Source organism: Halichoerus grypus, chromosome 1, assembly GCF_964656455.1.
Source record: "Halichoerus grypus chromosome 1, mHalGry1.hap1.1, whole genome shotgun sequence".
Classification (NCBI taxonomy): Eukaryota; Metazoa; Chordata; class Mammalia; order Carnivora; family Phocidae; genus Halichoerus; species Halichoerus grypus.
Window position 1 is genome coordinate 129,210,380 of NC_135712.1, and position 25,401 is coordinate 129,235,780.

At 38.7% G+C, this 25,401-nt stretch overlaps 1 protein-coding gene across 3 annotated transcripts in view; it reads right to left on the minus strand.

Moving 5' to 3' along the window:
* The window catches only part of ANKRD28 (ankyrin repeat domain 28), a 204,688-nt gene extending 188,212 nt beyond the window's left edge, over window positions 1-16,476 (minus strand). For 2 of the 3 annotated variants that reach the window (XM_078071971.1, XM_078071960.1), the window contains exon 1: window positions 16,069-16,476. Coding sequence is in view for 1 of the 3 variants with exons in the window: in XM_078071960.1 (XP_077928086.1) it covers window positions 16,069-16,095 (27 nt within the window). In the remaining 2 variants the exon portion in view is untranslated. Of the gene's footprint in view, window positions 1-5,584; window positions 5,693-16,068 lie in introns of all 3 variants that reach the window. The other variant, XM_078071978.1, reaches the window with a different exon arrangement.
* Window positions 16,477-25,401: the final 8,925 nt, after the last annotated feature.

A 25,401-nucleotide genomic window follows, 5' to 3' on the forward strand; every position in this document is an offset into this window, starting at 1 on the left:
AAACCCAAAGAGCACGGAGGCTCCATGTCCCATCTTACATACCTTGCCCTATGCATCTCTTCCATTTGGCTATTACTTAGTTACATTGTTTTGTACTAAACCAGTAATCTAGTTTATAAAATGTTTCTTCGAGTTCTGTGAGCCACTCCAGCAAATTATTTGGGAACTTCTGATTTATTTTTTTTATAGTCAGTCAGAAGCACCTGGATCTGTGATTGGCATCTGTAGGGAAAGAGGGGGGACAGTCTTGTAGGACTAAGCCCTTAACCTATGGGATCTGATGCTACTGCCAGGTCAACGGTGTCAAAACTGAGTTGAACTGTAGGACACCTATCAGGTGTAAAAGTGTGATGAGCATGGTAGTTAGTGTGACAATAAGGCAGCAACACACAGGAGAACTGAGGTTTTTCCAAAATAGGTATCTTTTTGGGTGATGGAAATGTTCTAAAACTGGAGTGTGGTGCTGAGTGCAAAACTCCTTAAATTTATTAAAATAATTGAACTGTGCTCTTAAAACAGATGAATTTTATAGTATGTAAATTATACCTTAATAAACTGTTAAAGAGAAAAAAGGAGCCACTGGTCTAACTGGTCTAATTGCCAGCTCCCTGAATCCAGCTTGAAAGGTTGATCACCTATACAGGATCCTTACTATAGACAATACAACAGAAAATGACTGAATTATAGCTGGAGAGAACTGAATTGGGTAAAAAGGAAGATTTTCTGACAGGGTGGACATAGGAATGTGGAACCAATGAGAACTATACAAACTCAGCACATTTTAGAATCAATGTGGTTCAGAGGGAAGGCTACCTAAAGGGTGGGTCAGATTTCTGTCTCCCGGGATAATAACAAAAGGATATATTTTTAAAAAAGTATTACATATAGGGGTGCCTCGGTGGCTCAGTCGGTTAAGTGGCTGCCTTAGGCTCAGGTCATGATCCTGGGATGAAGCCCCACATCGGGCTCCCAGCTCAGTAGGGAGCCTGCTTCTCCCTCTCCCTCTGCCTGCTGCTCCCCCTGCATGAGCTCTCTCTGTCAAATAAATAAATAAAATCTTTTTTAAAAAAATATTACGTATACTCAGCCTTAACACAGGACAATGAAAAGGAAAATGTTTTCACTATTGTAATAAAAAAAATTCAACTCAAATGACCTTCATTTACTACTTTACACTGAAGTAAGCAATATTTTAAAAGTTATATTGTAATACAATATATGGCATACCCAAACAGAAATAAGCCTTATTAAGGTTGAATCCTACAGTGGGTGTTGCTTACCTTGTTTGCCCACTCTGAGTATTAGAATCTTGATTAATAGGTAGTGTCCATCCAGACACCAATGTATAACAATGTGTGAGAGCAGCGAGAGAAGTGCAAAAATATGAAAAAATAAGAAATAATATATCTAAATCTCAGATGAAGGTATGATTAGGATTACAGCAGAAAAATGCTCTGAGAAAGAAAAAAGTATATTCATTTCTCTCGGTCAAAATAAGAAAAAGAGGGAAAAAAAGCAAAGTGTAGAAATAAATGATTTGCAGTAAGAAAGGAGATCAATAAGAATGCCTACATGGGTAGACAGACCTAGTAAATTAGGAGACACAACTACATGTTAAAATGGAGAAGACAGAAATTAAATATTAATGGATACAGAAAAGGAATGGTAAGGATTAAATAGCCTTGAAGGCGCAACTGAAGTTAAGACATCAAAAAACTGGAGTATATTCAACTTGGTTTCATTACTTCCTTCACCAATTTTTCAGCGGTCCCAGAGCTGAAACAAGAGAATAAATATTGTAGAAGTAATCCACAGGTTGACTGAGAAAGTCAAGGGAATACAGGAGTTTAAACTGTTTGGGTTAAGTGATCATTTATTGAGCAACTACTACATACTAGACACTTTATCAACATTCTCACAATTCTCAAAATTCAATGAAGATATCCCCATGCCCATTTTATTTTATTCAGGAAGTAGAAACAACCCACTATAGCAATAAAAAGAAATGAAGTTCTGATACATACTACAGTATAAATGAAACTCTAAAACCTTGTAAGTGGAAGAAGCCAGTCATAAGAGATTACATATTTTATGATTTCATTTATATGAAGTGTCCAGAATAAGCAAATGCACAGAAACAGAAAGGAGATTAGTGGCTGCCTAAGGCTGAGGGAAAGGTGGGCCAGGGGAGAGGGACTGAAGAGGAATGGGGTGACTGCTGGGTACAGGGGCCTCTTTCTGAGGTGACAAAAATGTAAAAAAAAAAATTAGACTGTAGTGATAGCTGCACAACCCTGTAAATTTACTTAAACAACAACAATAACAACAACAATACTGCTCTGTATATTTTAAATGGCTATATTTTGTGGTATGTCAGTTATATCTCAAAAAAGATGTTAAAACAACCAACCAACCAAACTCAGGCTCAGATTTAGTTTCTTTGCCCAAGGTTACACAGTAAGACAGTGGTAGAGCTGCCCAGATTTCTCAAGCCAAAGTCGTTTTCAGTACAATAGTTGCTACCATTTAGCAAGTGCTAACTATGTATCTCATTTAATTCAGCAAATCTGTGAGATAGAATGCTATTATCTCCCTTTTTAAGTGAGAAAACTCAAACTTAAGTGAAGTAACTGGCCAGAAGTCACAGGGGTGATAAATTAATGAGCCAGAATTAAAAGTACATACTCTACCATTTCAGACATTCAATTCATTATCATAATTGTTTGCCATATGCATATATGGTGACATTCACTATTATTTACTTAACATTTTTCTTTAAGTCATTTGCTTCTCTTGCCTGACAAAGCTGCAGGAAAGAACGGAGCTATAAGCTGAAAGGGTAGTGTTGGGGGTAAAGACAGGAGTAGAAAACATAGAGGATAGGATATAAGACTGACATAACAGCACTAAGGGAAGGAACTGCAGGGAAAGTTCCCACTGAGAAACAAGGCTTGCTGAGGAAAGGGTCCAGCCTGAGAAGGATGCGGGAGTAGGAAAATGGACAAGTTGCAAGAGGCAGAAGACTTAAGACGAAAGGGAAGAGACTGTAAGATAGGAGTTGAGGCTCAAGAGGTTGGGTCAAAAGGACTAAAAAAAAGCAGGTGGAGGTGGAAAAGGAGACATGAAAGCTGAAAGATGGTAGAGATGGGTGATAGCTGAGGGGAAGAGGTAGGGTGTTGAAGAAGACAACATGAAACCTACAGAATGGTTAACAGGAAAGGCTGCAAAAGAGTGAGCTGGGAGACTCCTGAATAGGCCAGAGGAAAGCGAGAATGAAGCAGGATACAGGGCTATACTCAGGGGTCTGGATGGGAAGCAAGGAAGTATCAGTCTACATTTGGTAATCAAAGTAGACAGGTCACCCACAAAAAGTCTCAAGAAAAACAGTAGTAAAAATTGTCCCATGTTTCAGAAAACACTACCCTAACCAGTACTGCTCTAATCAGGAGGTCAAGGCTTCTTAAGAGGCCAGTTTGTGGCCAAACTGTACCTAGCAGACTAGGTAAAGTAGGTTCCAACACAGCAAAGCTCAGGTTCACTGTGGGTGAGGAAGTGGGAGAATCAGTAATGAAAGAAGCTGTGGTCAGAGAAAAGAAATTCCATGTTCAAAACTGTAGCTCCAAGATGCTGAACTACAAGGTGAGCAGGTATAAAGTTCATTTGACTTCATAATAGAATCTTACAGTCCAAGAGAAGTCTTAGAAGGTAGAAATTGCTAGTAGAAAAGAAAATACAAACTGGTTGATTAGTGACATTTCAAAAAAGCAATAATTCCATAGCCAAAACATAAGAGCTTCTAAAATCAATAATGCACCAAGACATCCAAAATAATCCATGTGTTACCAACCACCTATAACAGTTAAGCAGTCAGTATATCTAAGCTTAAGTGAAGGTGATATATAGAAATTCAGCTTTATGGTAAAAGATAAGCTGAAGGATAATTTGTTTTACTAATAAATTCTGTATTTAAAACAATTTACCACAAGTTTCATTAAAACAGAAAAGTTGCTCATTGTTAAATGAGTGGATTAACCATTATTTAACATATACACAATCTTCCAGAACATTTCTATAGTACATCTATACTGTATTTCATTTACACCTCTTGTTTCTAAATTGGGAAATATTCCAATCAGGTTCCTTCTCACTGTCCCTGCTACAGTATCAAATGAGAAGGTCTGAAAGGTTATAGTCCCTTGGCCTCATCTACTGAAGTCTCTTGATTCCAGATATCTTCACTATATGAATCATTCAAGCTCTCATGGACATGCTAGTTTCTAACTACCTGCCTATACCCTGAATTAGGCTACTTATTGGATCTACCTGACAAACACTACACTTGCTATTCTAATCTATTCACCTGGCTTCAACTCCACTACTCACTCCTGGTGCTACAGGTTGCTTTTACATCCCTTAAAAGCCAGCTGTTTTTAACCCTCAAGTTCAACTCCTTTTCTTCAGGATGTGATTGTCGCTTGCCTAGCTCTTTTTAGTTCTCCCAAGGACACTCTCCTCACTCTTGGCATGACCCAGTGTGACACTCTGGAACTACACACACTGACTAGCATAAGCTTTCAAAAAGTGGAGGAAGCCTCTCACCATTCAGAGAACTAGTCAAAATAGAAGGCTCTTGTTTACCTATTTACACACACACATACACAGTCTTTCAAAGTCCTGTTTGAACCTTTTTCCTAATTACACTAATAAGAAAACAATACTAACAGCAGGTAGGTTCTTTCTGACTTTCACCATTTCTAATCAGAAAGTTCCCTCAAAAGGAAAAAAGAAAACATATAATATTTAGTTAAAAACAAAACAAAACGAAAAACAACAAAAAAAAACCTTAGTTAACAAAAGGAGAAGTTTAACAATATAATCTGCATCAGGACTAAGATCTGCAGTTCTCCTAAATAAAGCATTCTCTTCTTTCTTGGTGGTAGAGATTAACAAAAAATACCCACATGTAACACAAACCTACCAAAATGCACTTGTACTTTTTGCTCCTCTAAAAGGATATTTTATATAGGCTGTATATGGCTCTTATCCACCGAGGAGGAGAGAGAACAAGATTACAAATGAACATGGGTAAATAAAATCCCATTAAAATAAACTTCAAGGACCCCGAACTCCACCATTGGGTTCAATCAGCCATTTCTCCCTTGATGCTCTCAAAGCACACATAAGATAATTGCCCTTATCTAATTCCATCTTATCCCATACTAGAAGACAGAGACCATGTTTTAGACACATGTATATCCCTAATATGGAGAACCAGCAGGTAGCAGGCATACAAATGTTTGTTATATAATAAAATAATCAGGATGTTAATTATAATCATTTCCATGAAAATTTTTACAAAGAAAACACAGTATTTATGTGTAAGGCCTGGAAGTTAACAGCTGAAGACTAACTTACCATATAAATGAGTTTTAAAATATAAAATAGTACAAACCAAGGGCAATGGATCCCAAAACAGATTTTGGAATAATAAGCTAAGGAGTTATACTGATTAAAGTAACAATGGATATTATAATAGATAAATCCCAAAGTGTGACATAATAGTTTATTTTTATTTCATGCTTACATGAAGTCCAAAAATCCATGTTAATGATCAGCTGTGGGCATGAAGAGGCTGGAGATGACCCAGACTGACAGAAGTTCAGCTCTCTTGGACCCATCATTTCCAAAGTTGCTTTTGGCAGACAACACCCAGCCAGCAGGAGAGAGGAGAAGAGAGAAGAGAGGATTGTTCAAGGAAAGTTTGTATTTGCCAGGGCTGAAGAAACACTCAACACTTCTGCTTAATTTCTTATGGCCAGATCTCAATCATATGGCCATCCCCAAATGCAAGAGGGGATGGAAAATATAAGTTAGTTGGGATCCAAGAAAAAAGTAAACAAGCTTGGTGAAGAGCAAACCACTCTTTACCTTAAGAGGTTTTAAAATACAGATATTCTGGGACACTACCCCAGGTTATCCTCATTCAGCATGTCTAATGGGACCCCAAAATCCTGTATTAAAGCTGGCCAACTGATTTTGATTCCCAACTTAGGAATTACTGGCTTAGGAAGTAAAGAAATTGGGGAAAATATGAAAAACATTTCCATGGAAAGTTTATAACAATGTGCTAGATAAAAAGAAGGCTAAATAAAAGGTGATGAAAAAATTGAGCCTTTGTGCCTAGGAGAACACAATATAGGTAGAATTTGGGAAATTCTTTCCTCCTCTGGCCTGTGATAGTAGTCTATCCTGGCTCTCTTCCTAACTCTGGTAGCTTCACAGGCTTCCTTTCCTCCACCCATTCCATATTCCCCATTATATTCTCCTTGGCCATGAACTTTTCTCACTAAAAGACCTCATTCACCTCAATTACCATCGAAAACACTTTTCTCTGAACCCAGCCTCTCATTTAACTGCCTCCTATAACAACTTTTCCAATTAAATGTCCCACTAGGACCTCAATATATCCAAAACTGAATTCATCTCACCCTCAAGTCAACTCCTCTGCTTGCATGCCCTATCCACCTAGGCCCCCTAGTCAAAATTCTATAAATCACTGACAAATTGTACTCCATAATTAAAAGTTTTGCCCTTCAAAGAATACTAACAAGAAAGTAGAAATGGGAGAAATTGGAGATATTTTTTGCAAATCACGTATCTGATAAGGGACTGGTATCTAAAATATATAAAGCACTACAACCCAATAATAAAAAGACAACTAGCCCAATTTTTAAAAATGTGCAAAGGATCGGATGAAAAGATGCTCAACATTATTAGCCATCAGGGAAATGCAAATCAAAACCACAAGGACATACCACTTTACACCAACCAGGATGACAATAACGAATAAAAGATAGTGTTATTGAAAATGTGGAGAAACCAGAACTTTCATGTCCTGCTAGTGGGGATGTAAAATGGTACAGCCACTCTGGAAAACTGATTGGCAGTTCCTTAAAATTAAGGCTAAATACAGAGTTTCCATATGACCCAACTAGTCCACTCCTAAGTACCCAAGAGAAATGAAAACTTATGTCTACACAAAAACTTGTACACAAATGTTCGTAGCAGCATTATTCATACTAGCCAAAAAGTGAAAATAATCCAAATGCCTATCAACTGTTGAATGGATAGATAAAATGTGGTATGATTCAATGTAATATTATTCAGCAATAAAAATATTGATACATGCTACAGTACAGATGAGCCTTGCAAACATGCTACATAAAATAGACAAATATATAGAAACAAAAAGTAAATTAGTACTTGTTGAGGGCTAGGAATGATGGGGATGGGGGGAATGATAGTTTAGGGATAAGAGGTTTCTTTTCAGCATTATAAAATGATCTAAAATTGACTGAGGTGATACTTACACAGCTCTGTGAAATACTAAAACTCATTGAACTGTATAACTTAAATTGGTGTGTGAATTATGTCTCAGCAAAGCCTTTTAAAAAAGAAAAAGCTACCAAACTTTTAAATCCAGAAACTGATACAAGAGGAAAGGCTGCCTCTCCAGATTAATTTATACTTCTTATTATAAGATACAAAGTTTCGGGGGCGGGGGGGTGGCTGGTACCTTAGATAACAAGAAATAAAGTTAAATGTAGTACTGAAGCATAATAACTCTCTAGGCTCTGGAACAAGTATATGTTTCATAAGCAACTGCTTCCTGATTTTCGTTTTTAAATATTTTAACTGTCCTATGCTGTATGTTTTAACATTATCTGTGGCCTCAAATCCTTAAGAGTAGAAAAGATACACCTTTAAGTTTATAACAAATAAATAAGTAAACCATCACTAATTAAGAATTTGAACTTAAATTTACTAGGCAAAATGAACTTTCCACTAAAGTTGTGGGAGTAGTAATTCTATTCAGATTTAGTTTTGCATGCCAATCAGTATACACACGGAAGAATCCTTTTTTAAAAAAATCAGTATCACATAAGGAAGGTGGATAAATCACTTAACTAAGAACTGGGACTGGAGAGTAGGAGTAGAAATTAAACTTGAAGTACTTGAGGACTTTAATCATTATGTACAATGTACTGTTATACTTTAAAACATTACTGGTTTAAGAAACTGAAGATTTCATTAATTTTTGCTTTGAATGAGAAGTACTTTATAACTCTGTGATTCAGTATCACTGTGTGTGTTTAATGTGAGTTGTCCACAGAATACACTGTCCAGAACAAAAAGACTTAACCCCACACTATTCTCTCCAGGAACAAAACTTTCTCCAGGAGCATCTCACTTCAACCCAGGTAGAGTGCATTCACCGAATATAAATTTTACATTAGACTGGAAAATAAAAAGGAAATAAGATAAAATGCTAGAAAACATAATATAACCCAAATCTAACTACTTGAATTATCAATGTTTAATTGTATTTTCATATTTAATCTACCCTAGTGGGACTATTCAGCAAAAAAACTGTCAACTGTCGTATCAATGTAAGACACTTAGTTGTACACTTAAATGAGCCATTAATATAGCTATGAGGATCCTTTAAAGATGTACTCATTTCCTTTCAAACTTCTGCCTAGTACTTAAAGCACCTGACTTGCACTAAAATGTTTTACATATGTTCTGAATTATAGCAGTAACCCCCTAACTGGTCTCGGGTGTTCCTGTTTGTCTTCTGTAATTCACTCTTCTAAAACTTACAATGTAGTGGTTATTTAACTTTTGGGTGTCATGGGCTCAGAGGATCTAATAGAAGTTATGAAGCCTCTTAAGTACATGTATGCACATTCCTCCAAAAAACCCTTCACAGACCCTAGATTAAGAAACCCACCTATGACAACTTCCCAACACTTCTAATCAAGTCCAAACTTCCTAGTCTTATATTCAAAGTAATTCAAAATGTAGTCACTGTTAATTAGCTAATCTATCTCCTATCCTTTGAAACTACACACACCAATGGGGTCTATCTCCTCACTACAGCATAGATAGATCATTCTTTTTTGGCTTGCCTTCTATTCCTCTCGTTGCTTTCCTGCACAACTGTTTGCTTTCAACAAATCCTTCCTGTGAACCTCAAATAACTCCCGTGCCATGAAAGTTTCCCTCTGCCTACAATCAGATCATCTATTCCTTTCTGAATTCTGAAGCATGTTATACACATCTTTTATGTTCTACATCTTTACATGTTCTGCACTGTATTATACAAGGCATCAAAAAAAAATCAGTAAACACAAGACACACTTATTTTTTAACTATGTTAGGTATATTTCCAAATAATATGCTCCATGTGTTTTCCTTCAACCTCTATAAACCTTTTCAGATGAAGTGTATCAGATATTGTGCATTTATGTATCTTTTGTCTTTTCCTAGCCAGTAAGATTTTTAAGGACAAAGATAGTGACTACTGTACCCTTGTGTGGCCCACAGTCTCCAACACAAAGCAAGGGAACACTCAATACAGAATACTTGAGTATCTGAGCATAAATGTTTTTCAGGCATTTTGTATATTCTGTATTCCTAATTATAAGATTTTTCAAGGATCATCTATTGTTTTTCTACTGAAAAGTCAAATAATGCTCTACCCTTAATGGATACTTGATCAAGTGAGAGCTTACTAACTACCCAAAATAGCAGTCAAATTATTCTCATCCATTCATTATCTACTTATTGATATATGCCCAACCCTGTTCCAAAAAAAACAAAAACAAAACAAAACTTCCAACATATCAAGAATCCTTCCCTAATGACCATTAACCCAGAAGAGAACACAAAGACAGCTCCTACACAAAAACAGTAATCCAAATGTAAAATCTACTATCCTCTAGTACTACTGCGAAGTCTAACTCCAGTTTTAAAACCAACTCAGAAAATAGAAACAAACATCCCAGATTATACATTTGCACACTACAAGAAGCAATAAAACAGCATAAAAGTGTAGGAACTTTCTTTAGAAGAAACTCAAACAAGATATAAGGTTTATGACCAACTGATTCATGCTACATGAATGGATGAACCTTAACAAGATTACACTAAGTGAAAGAAGTCAAACATAAAAAGTCACATACTATAGAATTCCATTTATATGAATATCCAGAATAGGCAAATTCATAGAGACAGAGAGTAGATTAGTGCTCACCAGGGACTGGGGCGGAGGGCGGGAGGGGAGGGAAATGGGGAGTGACTGCTAATTGCTTTTTCAAAGGATAGAAATGTTTTGGAATTACATAGTGGTGATGGTTGCACAACTTTGTGAATATACCAAAAACTACTGAATTGCACACTTTTCTGGAGGTTTTACTGAATAATTTTTTTTTTAATTGAAGTGTAGTTGACACACAATGTTACATTGGTTTCAGGTATGCAACACAGCAATTCAACAACTCTACTCATTATGCAACTATTAAAGTGTAGCTACCATCTGTCACCATACACTGCTATTACAATACCACTGACTATATTCCTTATGCTAAAACAAAGTCCCTGTAATTTATTCATTCCATAACTGGAAGCTTGTATTCCCCTCCTTCCTTCATCCCTGTTTGCCCATCCCCTACTCCTCTCCCCTCAGGCAACCACCAGTTATTTATGGGACTGTCCCAGCTTTTTTTGTTTGGTTGTTTTTTTTTTTTTTTTTAGATTTCACATGTAAATGAAATCATATGGTATTTGTCTTTTACTGACTTATTTTACTTAGCATAATGCCCTCTAAGGTATATCCATGTTGTAGTAAATGGCAAGATCTTCTTTTTCATGGCTGACTAATATTCCTGTGTGTGTGCACGCGTGTGTGTGTGTGTGTGTGTGTGTGTGACATCTTTACCCATCTACTGATAGACACTTAGGTTGCTTCTAAATCTTGGCTATTGTAAATAATGCTGCAATTAATACAGGGGTGCATATATCCTTTTGAATTGGTGTTTTCATTTTCTTTGGGTAAACATCCAGTAGAATTACTGGATGCTATGGTTTTTCTATTTTTAATTTTTTGAGGAACCTCTATACTGTTTCCCACAGTTGCTGCACCAATTTGCATTCCCACCAAGAGTGCACCAGGGTTCCTTTTTCTCCACATCCTCACCAATACCTGTTATTTCTTTTCCTTTTGATTCTAGCCATTCTGACAGGTGATATCTCACGTGTTTTTGATTTGTATTTCCCTGATGATAAGTGTTGTTGAGCATCTTTTCATTGTCTGTTGGCCATCTGTTACGTCTTATTTGGAAAAATGTCCTCTGTCCATTTTTTAATCAGATTATTATCACCCCACCAGTGCTGAGTTGTGTAAGTTCTTCATATATTTTAGATATTAACTCCTTACCAGATATATCACCTGAAAATATCTTCTCCCACTCAGTAGGTTGCCTTTTTGTTTCGTTGATGGGTTTCCTTCACTGTGCAAAAGCTTTCTGTTTTGGAGTAATCCCAATTGTTTACTCTTGCTTTTTGTTTCCCTTACTCACAGAGACACTTTTAGAAAAATGCTGCCAAGGTCAATGTCAAAGATACTACCGCCTATGTTTTCTTCTAGTTTTATGGCTTCAGGTCTCACATTTAGGTCTTTAATCTATCGAGCTTATTTTGTGTATTGTGTTAGAAGTGGTCCAGTTTCACTCTTTTACATGTAGTTACCTAGTTTTTCCAGCACCATTTATTGAAGAGATTGTCTTTTCCCCATTATATATTCTTGCCTCCTTTGTCATACATTAATTGACCAAATAAGCATGTGTTTATTTCTGGGCTCTCTATTCTATTCCATTAATCTATTATTCCATTAATCTATACGTCTACTTTTGTGCCAGTAACCACACTGTTTTGATTATTACAGCTTTGTAGTATATCTTGAAATCTGGGATTGTGATACCTCTAGCTTCGTTCTTCTTTCTTAAGTTTGCTTTGGCTTGAATTGTACACTTTAAAAGATGACTTTTATGGAATATAAATTATATCTCAATTTTTTTAAGTTTATGACCATTTTGACTATTTTATCTGAAAGAAAACTGTTCTTTTAAGATAGGAATCTTGGGGCATCTGGGTGGCTCTGTCGGTTAGGCATCTGACTCGATTTCAGCTCAGGATCAAGCCCTGTGTCGAGCTCAGCAGGGAGTCTGCTTGAGATTCTTTCCCTCTGCACCTCCCCCCATTCAAGTGTGATCTCTCTCTCACTCTCTCAAATAAATAAATCTCTTAAAAAAATAAATAAAATAGAAATCTTATTTTGTAGTTTGTTTTCTGAAGCTGAGCTAAACTTGTGATTACAAATTGGTCCCCTGCCAACCCCTATGTAAAACTACAGCTTTAAATTTTTATCAATGCTAACTACTAACTTGCCAATATTTATAGAAAGATTTCTCATAAGTATCTGGATCTCTAACTTCCTAAAGAAAACTGGAGTTCTAAAAATACTAGGCACACCTGCACAGCAACAATGTCCTGGAGCTAAGCAGCAACTACCACACCTGCTCCTATCTGCCATGATCGCCATCACTCCCTACTGTCTTCTAGATACTAAAGCCAAGTACCAGTTGCCATTTAGCTTCCCAGTTGTGAGTTTGTTACCTTACACATCCTAAACAAATAAGTCTTCTCCTTCTTATCAGGGTATACTATGAATCACTGCTGATAAATTAGATATTAACTCCTTACCAGATATATCACTTGAATGTAATTATGCAATTGGCCAAAAGGTACAAATTTCCATCTATAAGTTCCAGGGATCTAATGTACAGCATGGTAAACTATAATTAACAATACTGTATTATACATATATACATGTCAAAATTGTTAAGAAAGTAGATATTAAATGTTATCTACACACACACACAGACACACACAAGTAATTGTGTGAGGGGATGGTAGTGTCAACTAACCATTTTTTTTTTTAAGATTTTATTTATTTATTTTAGAGATAGAGAAAGAGAGAGCCTGCGTGCAGGTGAGCTGGGGAAGGAGCTGAGGGAGAGGGACAAGAAGACCCTGCGCTGAGCACAGAGCCTGATGTGGGGCTCAATCAATCGAGCCTGACATCAGGACCTGACCGAAATCAAGAGTCGGACACTTAACCGACTAAGCCACCCAGGCACCCCTGGTAGTGTCAACTAATCTTATTGTGGTAATCATTTTGCTTTATATAAATGTATTCAAATCATCACCCTGTATACCTTATACTTACATGTTATATGTCAATAATATCTCAATAAAACTAGAAACAGAATTTTAAAATTTAAATGTAATCATATATAATTACATTTTTATTAAATGCAAAGATTAAAATCTGCACGAAATACCTATTGAATAAAATCCTGCAACTCTCAGAGATTCATGCAGTATAAACACTTTAATGTGGGGGGAAAAAATTGAGGGAGAAGTTCATGTTTCTAGTCCTACAAATAGAAAGCAAATTATTTTCACCTCATTTACAATTAAAAATTATTTTCATCTATTAACAAAAAGCAGTGCACTAGTCCGAGTCCTTGTCCATGTATCCTCAAGTTTACAGGTGACATTTCACATATTATCACTACATTGAGTATTAATAGATACTATATAAAACCAGAGAAGCATCACAATTCCTTCATAATTGCAATCCATGAATGCAAAGGTGCAATTAGATTTTATGTCCAACTGAAAACTCAATCCTGTTCTTACCCCCATATCAGGTGTTGCCACAGAAAGGGGGAAAGCTGTCTTATCCAGATTATTTACTGGATATGAAAACAAACTGCTTTATTTACTCACTGATTTTATGTTTAAACCATCTAGAACCCACCTGATGCTTAAGTGCACAAAGAACAATTCCTACCCATTAATAGGTTCCAGCTGTATTTACAGAACTAAAAGAAAACAAAACACAAGGTGAATATGGCAGTAACAGAAAAAAGTAGCCTGAACTATTTCCTATTCCAAGTGTAAATGAGGACTGAGTTAAATGCTACATCAAGAACCTTCCAGCTTTAAAATTCTGTGTATTTATCCACATTTTCTCTTTTCTCCAGATAAAATAATTCACCTAGCTGAACTGCTTTTCCTGTAGGTGGAAAAGATTAAGATAGTATCTGTATTCCATTTCATTTTTATCATCATTTCTAATAGCCAATAAAATATCAACCCACAAGATGACTTCTAAAAGCAGCTATTCCCTTTGAAATAGGCAAACCAAACTCATTTCTCAAAATCTTCCAAAAGAGAGACCAGGTGAGTCAACTGCTTAGTAGTTTAGACGTAAACTTCAATGTTCTTCCCTCTCTGAGCCACGCCACTTAACTTGCCCCAAGTATCCTTAAGTTTACAGGTGACATTTTACATATCAACACAACCACTGAGTATTAATAGATATCATACAAAATTGGAGTAGCATTACAATTGCTTTATAATTGCAATTCCTAAATACACAAATGCAAAGGTGCAATTGGATTTTATGTCCAACTGAAACCATAATCTTGTTTCTGCTTAAACCTGATGGTGAATAAAATGGGATGGTCTCCAAAAAGTTCACCAAATTCTTAATGCACACTATGATCCAAATTGCAAAAATAACTTTTTCAAAAGTGTAGGACTAGAAACAAAACAAAAATCAATCAGTACTTCAACTATGACTTATGGAAGCACAAGGTGCCATTAGATTGATAAAGATTAGAGAATCTACATCTTGAGTTTTACACCTTTAAGAGTATAATGTAAGTTGACTATACAGGAATTAGCAGGAATTAGTTACGTTTTACCTGTTGTTTAACAGTCATGTCCCACAGAACTTTCTGATGATAAAAATGTTCTGTATTTGTGCTGTCCAATACCATAGTCAATAACCACATGTGGCTACCAAGCACTTGAATTGTTGCTAGCAAGTCTAAGTGAACTTTTTATTTAATTTTAATTATTAAAATTTAAATTGCCACATGTAGGCTAGTGGCTATCACATTGAACAATGCAGTTCTATCATTTGAAATACAATGTATAAACTTCACTGAACAGTTTTTCAAAAGTATCATTCCTGAGGATGTTAACACCAGCTAAAACCCTCCTGATAACTAATGATACACAAATTAAGCCAACGGCTTAAACATCAAATAAACAAAATAAAATTCACTTATGAAATGAGAACTGACGATACCAAGATTCAGAATTTAAGGCACAATATTCACTAAGAGACAATATTAAAAAAGACATCTCAAGTTTTTCCCCATTGTTTCTACAAAAGGGGTACTCACTTTAAGAATAGTTTCCCAATATATGCAAGTTACTTCCCCTTCAAATCTGCCCAGTATCTTCTGTTCAAAAAGAACAAATGGCAAAAATAAATTCTCAGCACTATTACGTCTACTGCCACTCGGTAAATTTCACACGTTGATTTCCCTTTCCTTAAAGAAGAGATAAAATGTTTGGAAGCCTCTGCATCGACTGAAAGCCTTGTTATCCATCTTTCCACGTATTCAGACGTACAAATCATTCTGACATAGTTGCGATTTCGTCCCTAGACACAATTATTTTCAGTCCAAAAAAGTCACTACTCTTTTCGGCACTTCAGGTATTCTTTGACCAGCTCTTCCTAAGTCAAGAAAAGTAACCAAGATGGTGCACAAGATGTCAAAAGAAAACAAGTCTGAGAACTTGCACGTTGAATAGCCTCGAAGCAGAATCAACCGCCTTTAACCCCGAGAGAGTGTGCCTCGAACTATCCGACGAAGCAAACAGGCGAGCAAGGTCGTGACCTAAGGTCACGGCCGCCAGCACCGCTCCCGCCCGGCAGCGGGAAGCCACCTGTTAGGCCCGAGGCTCACCTGGCAGGAGAGAGGAGGCGCATACCCGGCAGTGAGCCGGGCGCGGACGCCTAGGCGACCAGCGTGGGACCCGCCCCTCACGCGGCGGCGACCGGAGACGGCGGCGAGCCCCCCAGCTGCACGTGGGCTTCACCCGGCCGGTGCTTCGCTGACAGGCGGGTCGCCCGCGGTCCCCGGCGGGGCCTCCGCGCGCCAGTCCCCGGGGCGGCACCCTGCCTCCCTCGCACCCACCCAGCCGAGTGGGCGCACAGGCGGCCCACACCGCTGGCCCGCCGCCCTCCCTTCCTTCCTCCCGGGTCGGCGCGATCCCGCCCCGCCGCTCCTCACCTACCTGGTCACGGAGTTTGAGGAACGCCATGGCGGTCGCCTCCACCGCCGCCCCGGCCCACCGCTTCCGCCCCCGTAGCTTCGGCCGCTGCCCGGGGCCGGCAGGTCGGCGGCCGGCTGCGCTGAGGAGTCCGCGGGCAGGGGGCGGTGCCGCCTCCCGGGCCGCCGGCCGCCGCTACCGAGAGGTGAGGAGCCTGGTCGGTCCCGCCTCCTCCTCTGAGTAGTCCCCCGCCCTCTTTCCTTTCTTTCTCTTTCTCTCAGCTGCCTCCACACGCCGCCGCTGCCACAGCCGCCGCCGCCGCAGCCGCCGCCTCCTCACGCCCCCTTCCCGAAATACCCTGGCAGCCCCCGCGGCCGCGCCGTTCCAGCCCGCGGCAGCGGCGGCATCCAAACTCCACTCCACAATATTACCACCACCGCCCGCCGCGATTGGCGGCCGCGCGGGGGAGAGGCCAGAGTAAGCCGAGCGCCCATTGGCCACGCCACCGCGCTCGTTCGTGCCCCCCCACCTCCTGGAGAGGGAGGGGGCGGAGAGAAGGAAGCTGCGAGGGGTGGGCTGCGAGCTACTGCGTGCGGGGCGGGGGAGGCGGGAGGGCAGCGGAGCCGAGCAGGGGGAGGGGTGGCCAGGTACTCCTGGGCGCGCGCCCGGGGCGCGGTAGGCGGAGCCCGGGCTGGAGGTGGGGGGCATCTGTAAGCGGGGTAACGGCCGTGGGTTCGCACGTGGGGTGGAGTGTGGACTCTCCCCAAAGCTGGAGGAGGATGAAGGAACTGGGTGAGGGGCCGGAAGAGGCGTGAGAGGTGGGCACCTGGGGGCTGCTGCCTCCCTAGCAGCGGCAAGGGGAGAGGGGCGAACCCGACGCGCACGTGGAGGGAGAGTGAGAATGCGCCCCTGGGCTTGGGGAGGATGAAGGAGCGGAGGGAGTAGGGGGAGAGGCGGTCACCGGGAGGCTGCTGCCCTCCCGGGGGCTGTGGGCAAGGCTAGAAGGAGGGGGCTATGGGGGAGCGTGAACTGCCCGGGTCTCGCGCGTCAAGGGAGAGTGAGCGCTCCTCCCCAGCACACGCCCCTCGGGACTTGGTTGGACTAGTCACCGCGGGGTGTGAGAGGTGACGCGTGGGGGCTGCTGCCGTCCCGGGGGCAGCAAACAGGCTGGGGGACCGGGGGGCGGGGGAGGGGAGGGGCGCGAAGCTGCACTCGGGGCGGAACGGCGGCATCTTTGCAGCCAAACAGGTTGTGGACGCCGGAGTCTTTCTCTGCCTGTAGTCCCAATCCGAAGCAAGGCTGCGATTCTCCAAAATCCTGCCCGACTTGCATTTTTTTTTCCCTTTCTTCTTTCGCATCTGAAGGGTTTTGCCTCCCACTCTAGAGAAATCAATTTAAAAAATAAAAGATGTGCTGGATTTCCAATAAATAGCATCCTTGGATGGAGAAGAAGAAAAATGATTCCCTCACTCTGCCACACACACCCCCATGCCACCCCACAGTTCTGAAACGGCTTTTCTTTCTAAGGCAGCCGCACACTGTTACCATTCCAGGCTTGTGTGGGAGAAGGCTGTTGTGCGCCCGTGTCTGTCCGCCTGGGCGGCTCCAGCCCCTGGTTAATAAAAGGTACAGATGGTTAGAGCACAAATGTGTGACGTCAGGCTCGGTTTAAAAAAGTCCCCTTTTCCCTACATCAATTGTGTCTCTTGGGACAGACTTTATTTAGAGGATCGATTTGAGTCTAATGGCAGTCAGGAGAAAAGGGGATCTATGCCAGGACTGTCAGTTTATTATAATGCTGTGCTTAAAACAAAAAGCTTATCTTTTAGCCCCATAAAAAAATGAAAATATCAGAGTGCAAAATGAAAAACACTGCTGATTAATAGTATCCTTCCAATATTCTTTGACATATCAATGCCTTGATTCCATAGAAACAATTTCTTATCTGAAATTAACAATCCTCATCATAAATTGTTTTCTACTTGAAATGGAAAGATTCTCGTAACAGGTACAATCATGCTGAGGCTAAAAAGGAAGCTAAACTAGTCTTGCTTTGCATTATCTTCAGTACCTCACTCCACTTTACTTCAACTTCAGCAGATATTTGTCATCTAGCCTCTCCTTGTCGATTCAGTGAGGTTGAATGAGTTAAGTTGTGAAAGCATTTGAGTTCTCCAAAACAAAGGTGTTGTGATAATATTGCTTGAGTACTTTGTGATTACCAGTCACCTTTATAAATAATTAGCCATGTGCTATATCCAATATAGAGTTCTATCTTAGTCAAGGGGTGCAGGAATTTACCCTCATTTGTACATGAACCTGTTAAGCACTGGATGTCTAGCCAGGAATTAATACACCCCCTTCTCCCCCACTCCACCCCCAATAATATCTTCTCAAGGTTAAAGTTCTAGAGTTTAAAAGCACAACAGGAACTTGATTCAGAACATGGCAAAGATTAACTTTTGGAGAAAACACAAGTGCATTTGAGAGAATGAATTTAAATTGTGGACCTGTGTGCATTTTAATAGGTTTTATGATTGAGCTAATGAAACTTTTCAGGGCTCTTCCGAAAATCCGAATTAACAATAATTAATGAAAATATTTTATAATGCACCATCTCTGACAACCTTGCAATTAGTAAGCTCTGAACTCTCCTGGTAGGGAATGCTTAATACCTAGCTCAGTTCTCACCCTTCTCCATCCTGAACAACATGTAACTTGGGTCTTGATTTCATGATTTGTAAAAACTAAGCTCAACATTACCTGGCCCACTCATCTCACACAATCAAATAAGATAATGACATGAAAGTCTGTGGGAACTCTGAAGGACCATTCAAATATAATGTTATTACAGCTACATCTCCATAGCTGGAGAGGGGATAACAATCATTCTGGAATAAAAAACCTACATAATCGAGCAGTGAAATGAAATAAGATTCATATTCAAATTCTGATAAAATCTTTCAAAATCTTTATTATAAGGTTATTCCTCCCTATTATAAAATATTCATATATTAAAGGAATCTATAGTGTTGAAGAGTCCCATATCATCAGAGCTAATGAGACCAGGAACTTGAATGGTGTCTGTTATCTCTCTCCCACCCATCCCCCACCTCCTCCCCCTCCCACCTTTTCTAAATGTCATTTTCATTCTCTCTTACTACAGCCAGCAGCTCTACTTATATTTTAAGTACTCTGCTGTCATAAAGGAAACCAAATTTTAAGTCTTAGGGAATGACTAATCAGTTGGGTTAGACTCATCTGACCATGCCTTGGCCAGTCATTACAACCAAAGAAGCAAGGTCTTAGAACTGATAACAGCTTCCATTCAGAATTCATGTCTAAAATGGTAGGAGGAAAGATGTCATACAGATGTGATCACTGGGGAAATTGCTATGAGCTAGGCAACCACACTAAATTTTATTTAGTATGCTGCTATGTGTTGGGCACTTGGCACCTTAAGTGCTTCACCTCATTTAAGGTTTTCAATAATCTCAGTAATCTCTTTGTGTTGGGAAACTGGGGCCCAGAGAAGTGTGCCCATAGTTACCTAACTAACTAATGTCAGGGCCTGGATGCATGAGAACCTTGAAAGCCAGGAGAGTAACTAATGTGGTAGGAAATACACCATTGATCACTTTTGAGCCAGATAATCTTTATATTATAAAAATGATTTTTAAGAAGAGACTGAAATACATGGAAAATGCATATAATAAACTGCTAAAGCAGCAAATATAAGTTCAGAAACCTGGAGGATAGAAATAGAAGACCCAATGTACATCTAAAAGAGTTTCTAGAGAAGAGAAAATAGAGTATGAAAGAGAGACAATATCCAAAGAAATAATATGTGAGAATTTTTCAGACCTGAAGAAAAACATGAGTTATCAAATCAAAGGAAAATGCTGAGGCTCAAGCAGAATAAATTTTTAAAACTGAGACCTGTACATAGTAGTGAAATTACAGAGTACCAAATGCAATAGGAAAATGTTAAAAGTTACCACTGAGAAAAATCAAAGTATCCTAAAAGGAATGACAGTCTTTTTGACAGGAAAGGAGTCATTTTGACAGGAATGACCTGTCAGCAGATTTATAAGCAAAAATAGGTGACAGAGACAATGGAAAATATCTTCAAAGTATTGAGAGTTCATAACAGAGAAACTAGAATTCTATACCTAGCTAAACTATCTTTCAGGAGGAAGAACAAAATAAACAACATTTTTAAATTTAATACTCACAGGTGTTCATTGAAAGACATACTAAAGAATTTGCTCCAGCAAGAAAAAAGCTGAACCCAAAAGGAATAAATGAGATGGGAGAAGGAAGGATAAACAAATAAATTAGCAAATATCTCAGCTAATCTAAATCAGTAATATTTTTTACATACCATATTTTGGGAGTTTAAAACCAGGTGAAATTAAAATATTAGCCCCTAATGGGGCACCTGGGTGACTCAGTCAATTGAGCATCCAACTCTTGATTTTGGCTCAGGTCACGATCTCAGGGTGGTGAGACTGAGCTCTGCAACAGGCTCCACATTGGGCATGAATTCTGCTTAAGATTCTCTCCCTCTGCCCCTCCTCTCTTTCTCTCTCTCTCTCTCTCTCTCTCCCCCTCTCTTAAACATAAAATAAAATATTAACCTTAAAAATATGGTAAATGATAGCAGAAGGGAGTTCTGAATTAAAGACTTGATTTCTTTTACTCAGGAGTGAAATATACCTTAAGTTTAGACTTTGACAAGTTATTATATTGGTTAAAATTCCTTCTTGCAAATAACAGACTCCAAGCAAGAATTTCTTAAATTGACGTTCAGCAGCTCCAGGGCCATTGGGTATGCTAAATAAACGAACAAACAAGCAAGCTTGGGTTAAGGTGCCAGGAAAATTGCCCTAAACCATGCAACAGAACTGACATGATAAAGAAACTGCTGCTATTCCCATCAAGCACTAAATGCCATGAGCTCAGCTTTTCTTCATCTGTTCCTGCTATCAGCCAATTCCGTGTCAGAACTTTGATCTTGCAACCACTGCCACCTTTACAGACTGGATGCCTCTATCTTTACCTGCACCAGGAAAATGGAAGGTGTGTGCAGAGCTTGTATTCTCATAGTCTTCACATTTCCACAGGTGCTTCTGGTTAGCAGAGTATATGTCATAGGGCTGCATCCTGGTTGCAATGGAGGCAGGAAATCTGGGTTCCGAATTTTATACCAGGAAAGTGAGATTTATAACCAGGGAATTATCCTTAATATAGAGGGCTATTTAAAAGATTATGGTAGCCTTGAAAATGATAGTTTGCTACTGATATACATATTAAACATTGAAGGGTATTCATCAATTAGAGAAATAGAATGCCTAACTTCCAAATTGATAGAGGGAAGAAATGACCTAGAGAAAACTTAGTTACTGGATTAGCAGGCAAAAAAGAAGAAAAGCAAATTAAAAGTATAAATAGGAAACAAGATTCTAGAGAGAAGTCCAAGTGTTATTAATCACAATAAATATAAATGGTTTATATCATTAAAAAACAACACAAAAAACACATTTAGATTGGGTTTTTAAAGAAGAAACCAAACCATGTGCTATTTGCAACTATATGGTTAGAATATATCATCAAAACATTTGGAGAAAGGCAATTTTTTTTAAAAAACTACCAAGAAAATACTAACCAAAAAATGGTTCATCTAGTAACATTAATATCCAACATAACAATTTTAAATAAGAAAGAGTGATAGAGATAAAGAGGTGACATGCAGTAATTATAAAAGGAACTATCCACCAGGATGACCTACAGTCATGATACAATCATGAACCTATGTGCACTTAACCAAATAGAGCAAAGTTTGATGGAACCACATAGAGAAATTGACAAGTGCATCATCAAAAACTAATAGACACGTAGATAAAAGGTTAGAATACCAAAGAATCAATAAGCTTAATATCATGTGAGATTATATGTACACACACATAACAATCCATAATCAATAGTAAACAATAGATACCATTCCTCGAAGAAACTTAGTCCAGCCATTTTACAGGTGAATTTTACCAAGTGTACAGGAGAAAATGTCTTTCCTTTGTTTTGTGTCACAAAGTAGGAAGCTAAAAACCAAGTGTATAACCAAGACTCTTGATGCACCAGGTGCTTCTCAGATACCTTGTCTTCCAAACCAACCCTCTGACATATCCAGTTTTTGACAAGTGTGGTTATTTCAGTAAGGCCATTCAGAACCATTTTATTTGGTCAAAAGCTCTTCCAAAGGGATCTCTGCTTGACTGCTTCAAGTATCTCTCTGTTGGTGATGGCTGCTCTGTGGCTGAAATACATAGGAAATGCATATAATAGACTGCATGAGCTAAAGATACACAATTGTATGCATAATGTGATATAAACTATGTGAACAAAAAGGCAAAAATCGGAATAGAAAAAAAGTTTAAAAGACTGGAAAAAATATACTACAATATTAAATAAAGTTGTGGTTGAATGACAGAAGTATGAGTCGTTTCTTCTATTTTTCTATACTCTGAATATTTTGTTTAGTGAGAAATTGTTTAAGTCGTTTCCAAATATATCAGTGCTTCATGATTCCATTACTTCACTGGAATAAAAAAGATATGAAACACATCAGGGCATATGGGTGGCTCAGTTGGTTGAGCTCAGGCCATGAGATGGAACCCCAAGTTGGGCTCTGCACTGGGTGTGGAGCCTGCTTAAGATTCCCCCATCCCCCCACTCCCTCTGCCCCTCCTTCCCCCACTCGTGCATGCTCGCGGTCTCTCTCTCTCTAAAAAAAAAAAAAAAAGATATGAGACGTATAGAAAAGAACTAGCAAACTAGCAAAAAGAAATTCTGAGTATATCAATAAGTACATTAAGTATGATTGGACAAAACATGCTACTCAAAAGGCAGATACTATCAGACAGAATAAAACAACAAGACCCAACTCTGTGTCACCGGCCTACAAAAGACACACCTGAGTTCAAGGATATGAGTAGATTGAAAGCAAAGAATGGAAAAGGTACAGCATGTAAACAGTAATAATAAGAGGCCTAGAGTGGTATGTTAATATCAGACAAACTTTAAGACATATTACTGGAAACATTTTTGATAAGTGGTCAACACATCTAGAAGATATAATAGTTATATATACATCAAAGAACCAACTCCCAAAAATGTATGACACAAAAAACTGGCAAAAATGAAAGGAGAACTAGACAATATAATAGAATTTCAATATCCCACTTTCAATAGTTGATAGAACAGCTATAGAAGACTTTAAGAACACTATCATCCAACTTGTCTTAACTAATATTTATAAAACACTCCACCCAAAAACTGTAGAGTGCACATTTCAAGTGCATATGGAATATTCACCAGGATAAACCATATAATATAGCCCAAAACAAGTCCCAATAAAATACAGAAGATTGAATATTGAAATTACACAAATATGTCCTGTGACCACAATGGAATTAGAGATCTGTAACAGAAAGATACCTGAGAAAACACCAAATAGTTGGAAATTAAGCAACATATTTCTAAATAACCGATGAGTCAGAGAAGAAATCACGAGGGAAATTAATCAAAATTCATGGCATGCATCTAAAGCAGTGCTTACAGGCGGCTGGGTGGCTCAGTCAGTTGTGCAACTGACTCCTGGTTTCCACTGGGGTCCTGATCTCATGGACTGTGGGATCAAGCCCAAGTGGGGCTCCACACTCAGTGGGGAGTCTTCATGAAGATTCTCTCCCTCTGCCCCTCCCCTCCACTTGCACACATGTACATGCGCTCTCTCTCTTAAAAAAAAATAAATAAAAAAGCAGCGCTTAGAAATGTATAACTTTAGATGCCTATATAAGAAGATTTTGAAAAATCAAAAACCTAAGATTCCACATTAAGAAACTAGAAAGCAAAGAGCAAGCTAAACACAAAGCAAGCAGAAGGAATGAATTAATAAATATTATAGCAGAAAAACAATAGAGAAAACTTTTTTAAAAGTTGATTCTTTGAAAGGATCAATACAATTGACAAACATTTACCTAGACTGACCAAGAAAATAAAAACACTAATTACTAAAATCATGAAAGAAAGGATATCACTACCAACTCTACAGGAATTAAAAGGATTATAAGGGAATATTATCAACAGCTGAATGCCAATAAATTAAACAACTTAGACAAAATGGAATAATTTCTAGAAGAACACAAATAATCAAAACTGACTCAAGAAGAAACAAAGTATCTGCATAAACCTTTGACAAGTAAAGATATTGAATTAGTAATTTATATTTTTCTTAAAGATTTTTATTTATTTGACACAGAGAAAGAGAGAGAGCAATTTAAAATCTCACTAACAGGGACTCCTGGGTGGCTCAGTCGGTTGAGCATCCGACCCAACTCTGTGTCACCGGCCTTCGGCTCGGGTCATGATCCCAGGTCCTGGGATCGAGTCCCACATCGGGCTCCCTGCTCAGTGGGGAGCCTGCTTCTCCCTCTGCTGCTCCCCCTGCTTGTGCTTGTGCTCTCTCTCTCTCTGACAAATAAATAAAATCTTTAATAAAAATAAAATAAAATAATAAAATCTCACTAACAAACCCAGGCCCAGATGGTGTCCCTAGTGAATTCTATCAAATGTTTAAAGAAGAAATAAGACCAATCCTTCACAAATTGAGAAAAAGAACACTTCCCAACTTATTTTATGAGGCCAGTACTACCCTGATACCAAAGCCAGACAAAGACATCACAGGACTGAAGACCAATATCCCTTGTGAACAAAGATGCAAAAATCCTTAACAAAATAATACCAAATCGAATTAAGCAACTTAAAAAAAAAAAAAGAATAATATATCATTCCCAAGTTGGATTTATTCCAGGAATGCAAAGTTAGTTTAACATCTGAAAATCAATTAATGTATTATATTAATGGAATAAAGGACAAAACCCACATAATCTTTACTGTAGAGTAGGAAGAGCCAGCAAAGGATAGTGAGTGGAATAAGAAAAAACAGAAACCGAGAATGTATTTCAAGAAAGAAAGAGTGGTCAACTGGTTGTTTGCTCCTAAGTCCAATAAAAAGAGAAATTGGATTTTTTAGGACCATTGGATTAAACCACATGGAGGTTGCTGACAACTTTCAGAAGGGTTTCAGAAAAATGGTATAATACTGGAATGAGTTAGAAGGGAATGAAAAGTGAAGAGGTGGAGAAAAGGAATAAAGACAACTTTCTCAAGGAGTCTTATTTTAAAAGGCAGCAGAGAAATGGAGCAGTAGATGAAGAGAAATGAGAAGCCTAAGGGGAACTGTTTTCGTCTTTTAAGGTGGTAGATATTATATCACCTGTACAGGCTGGGGAGTGA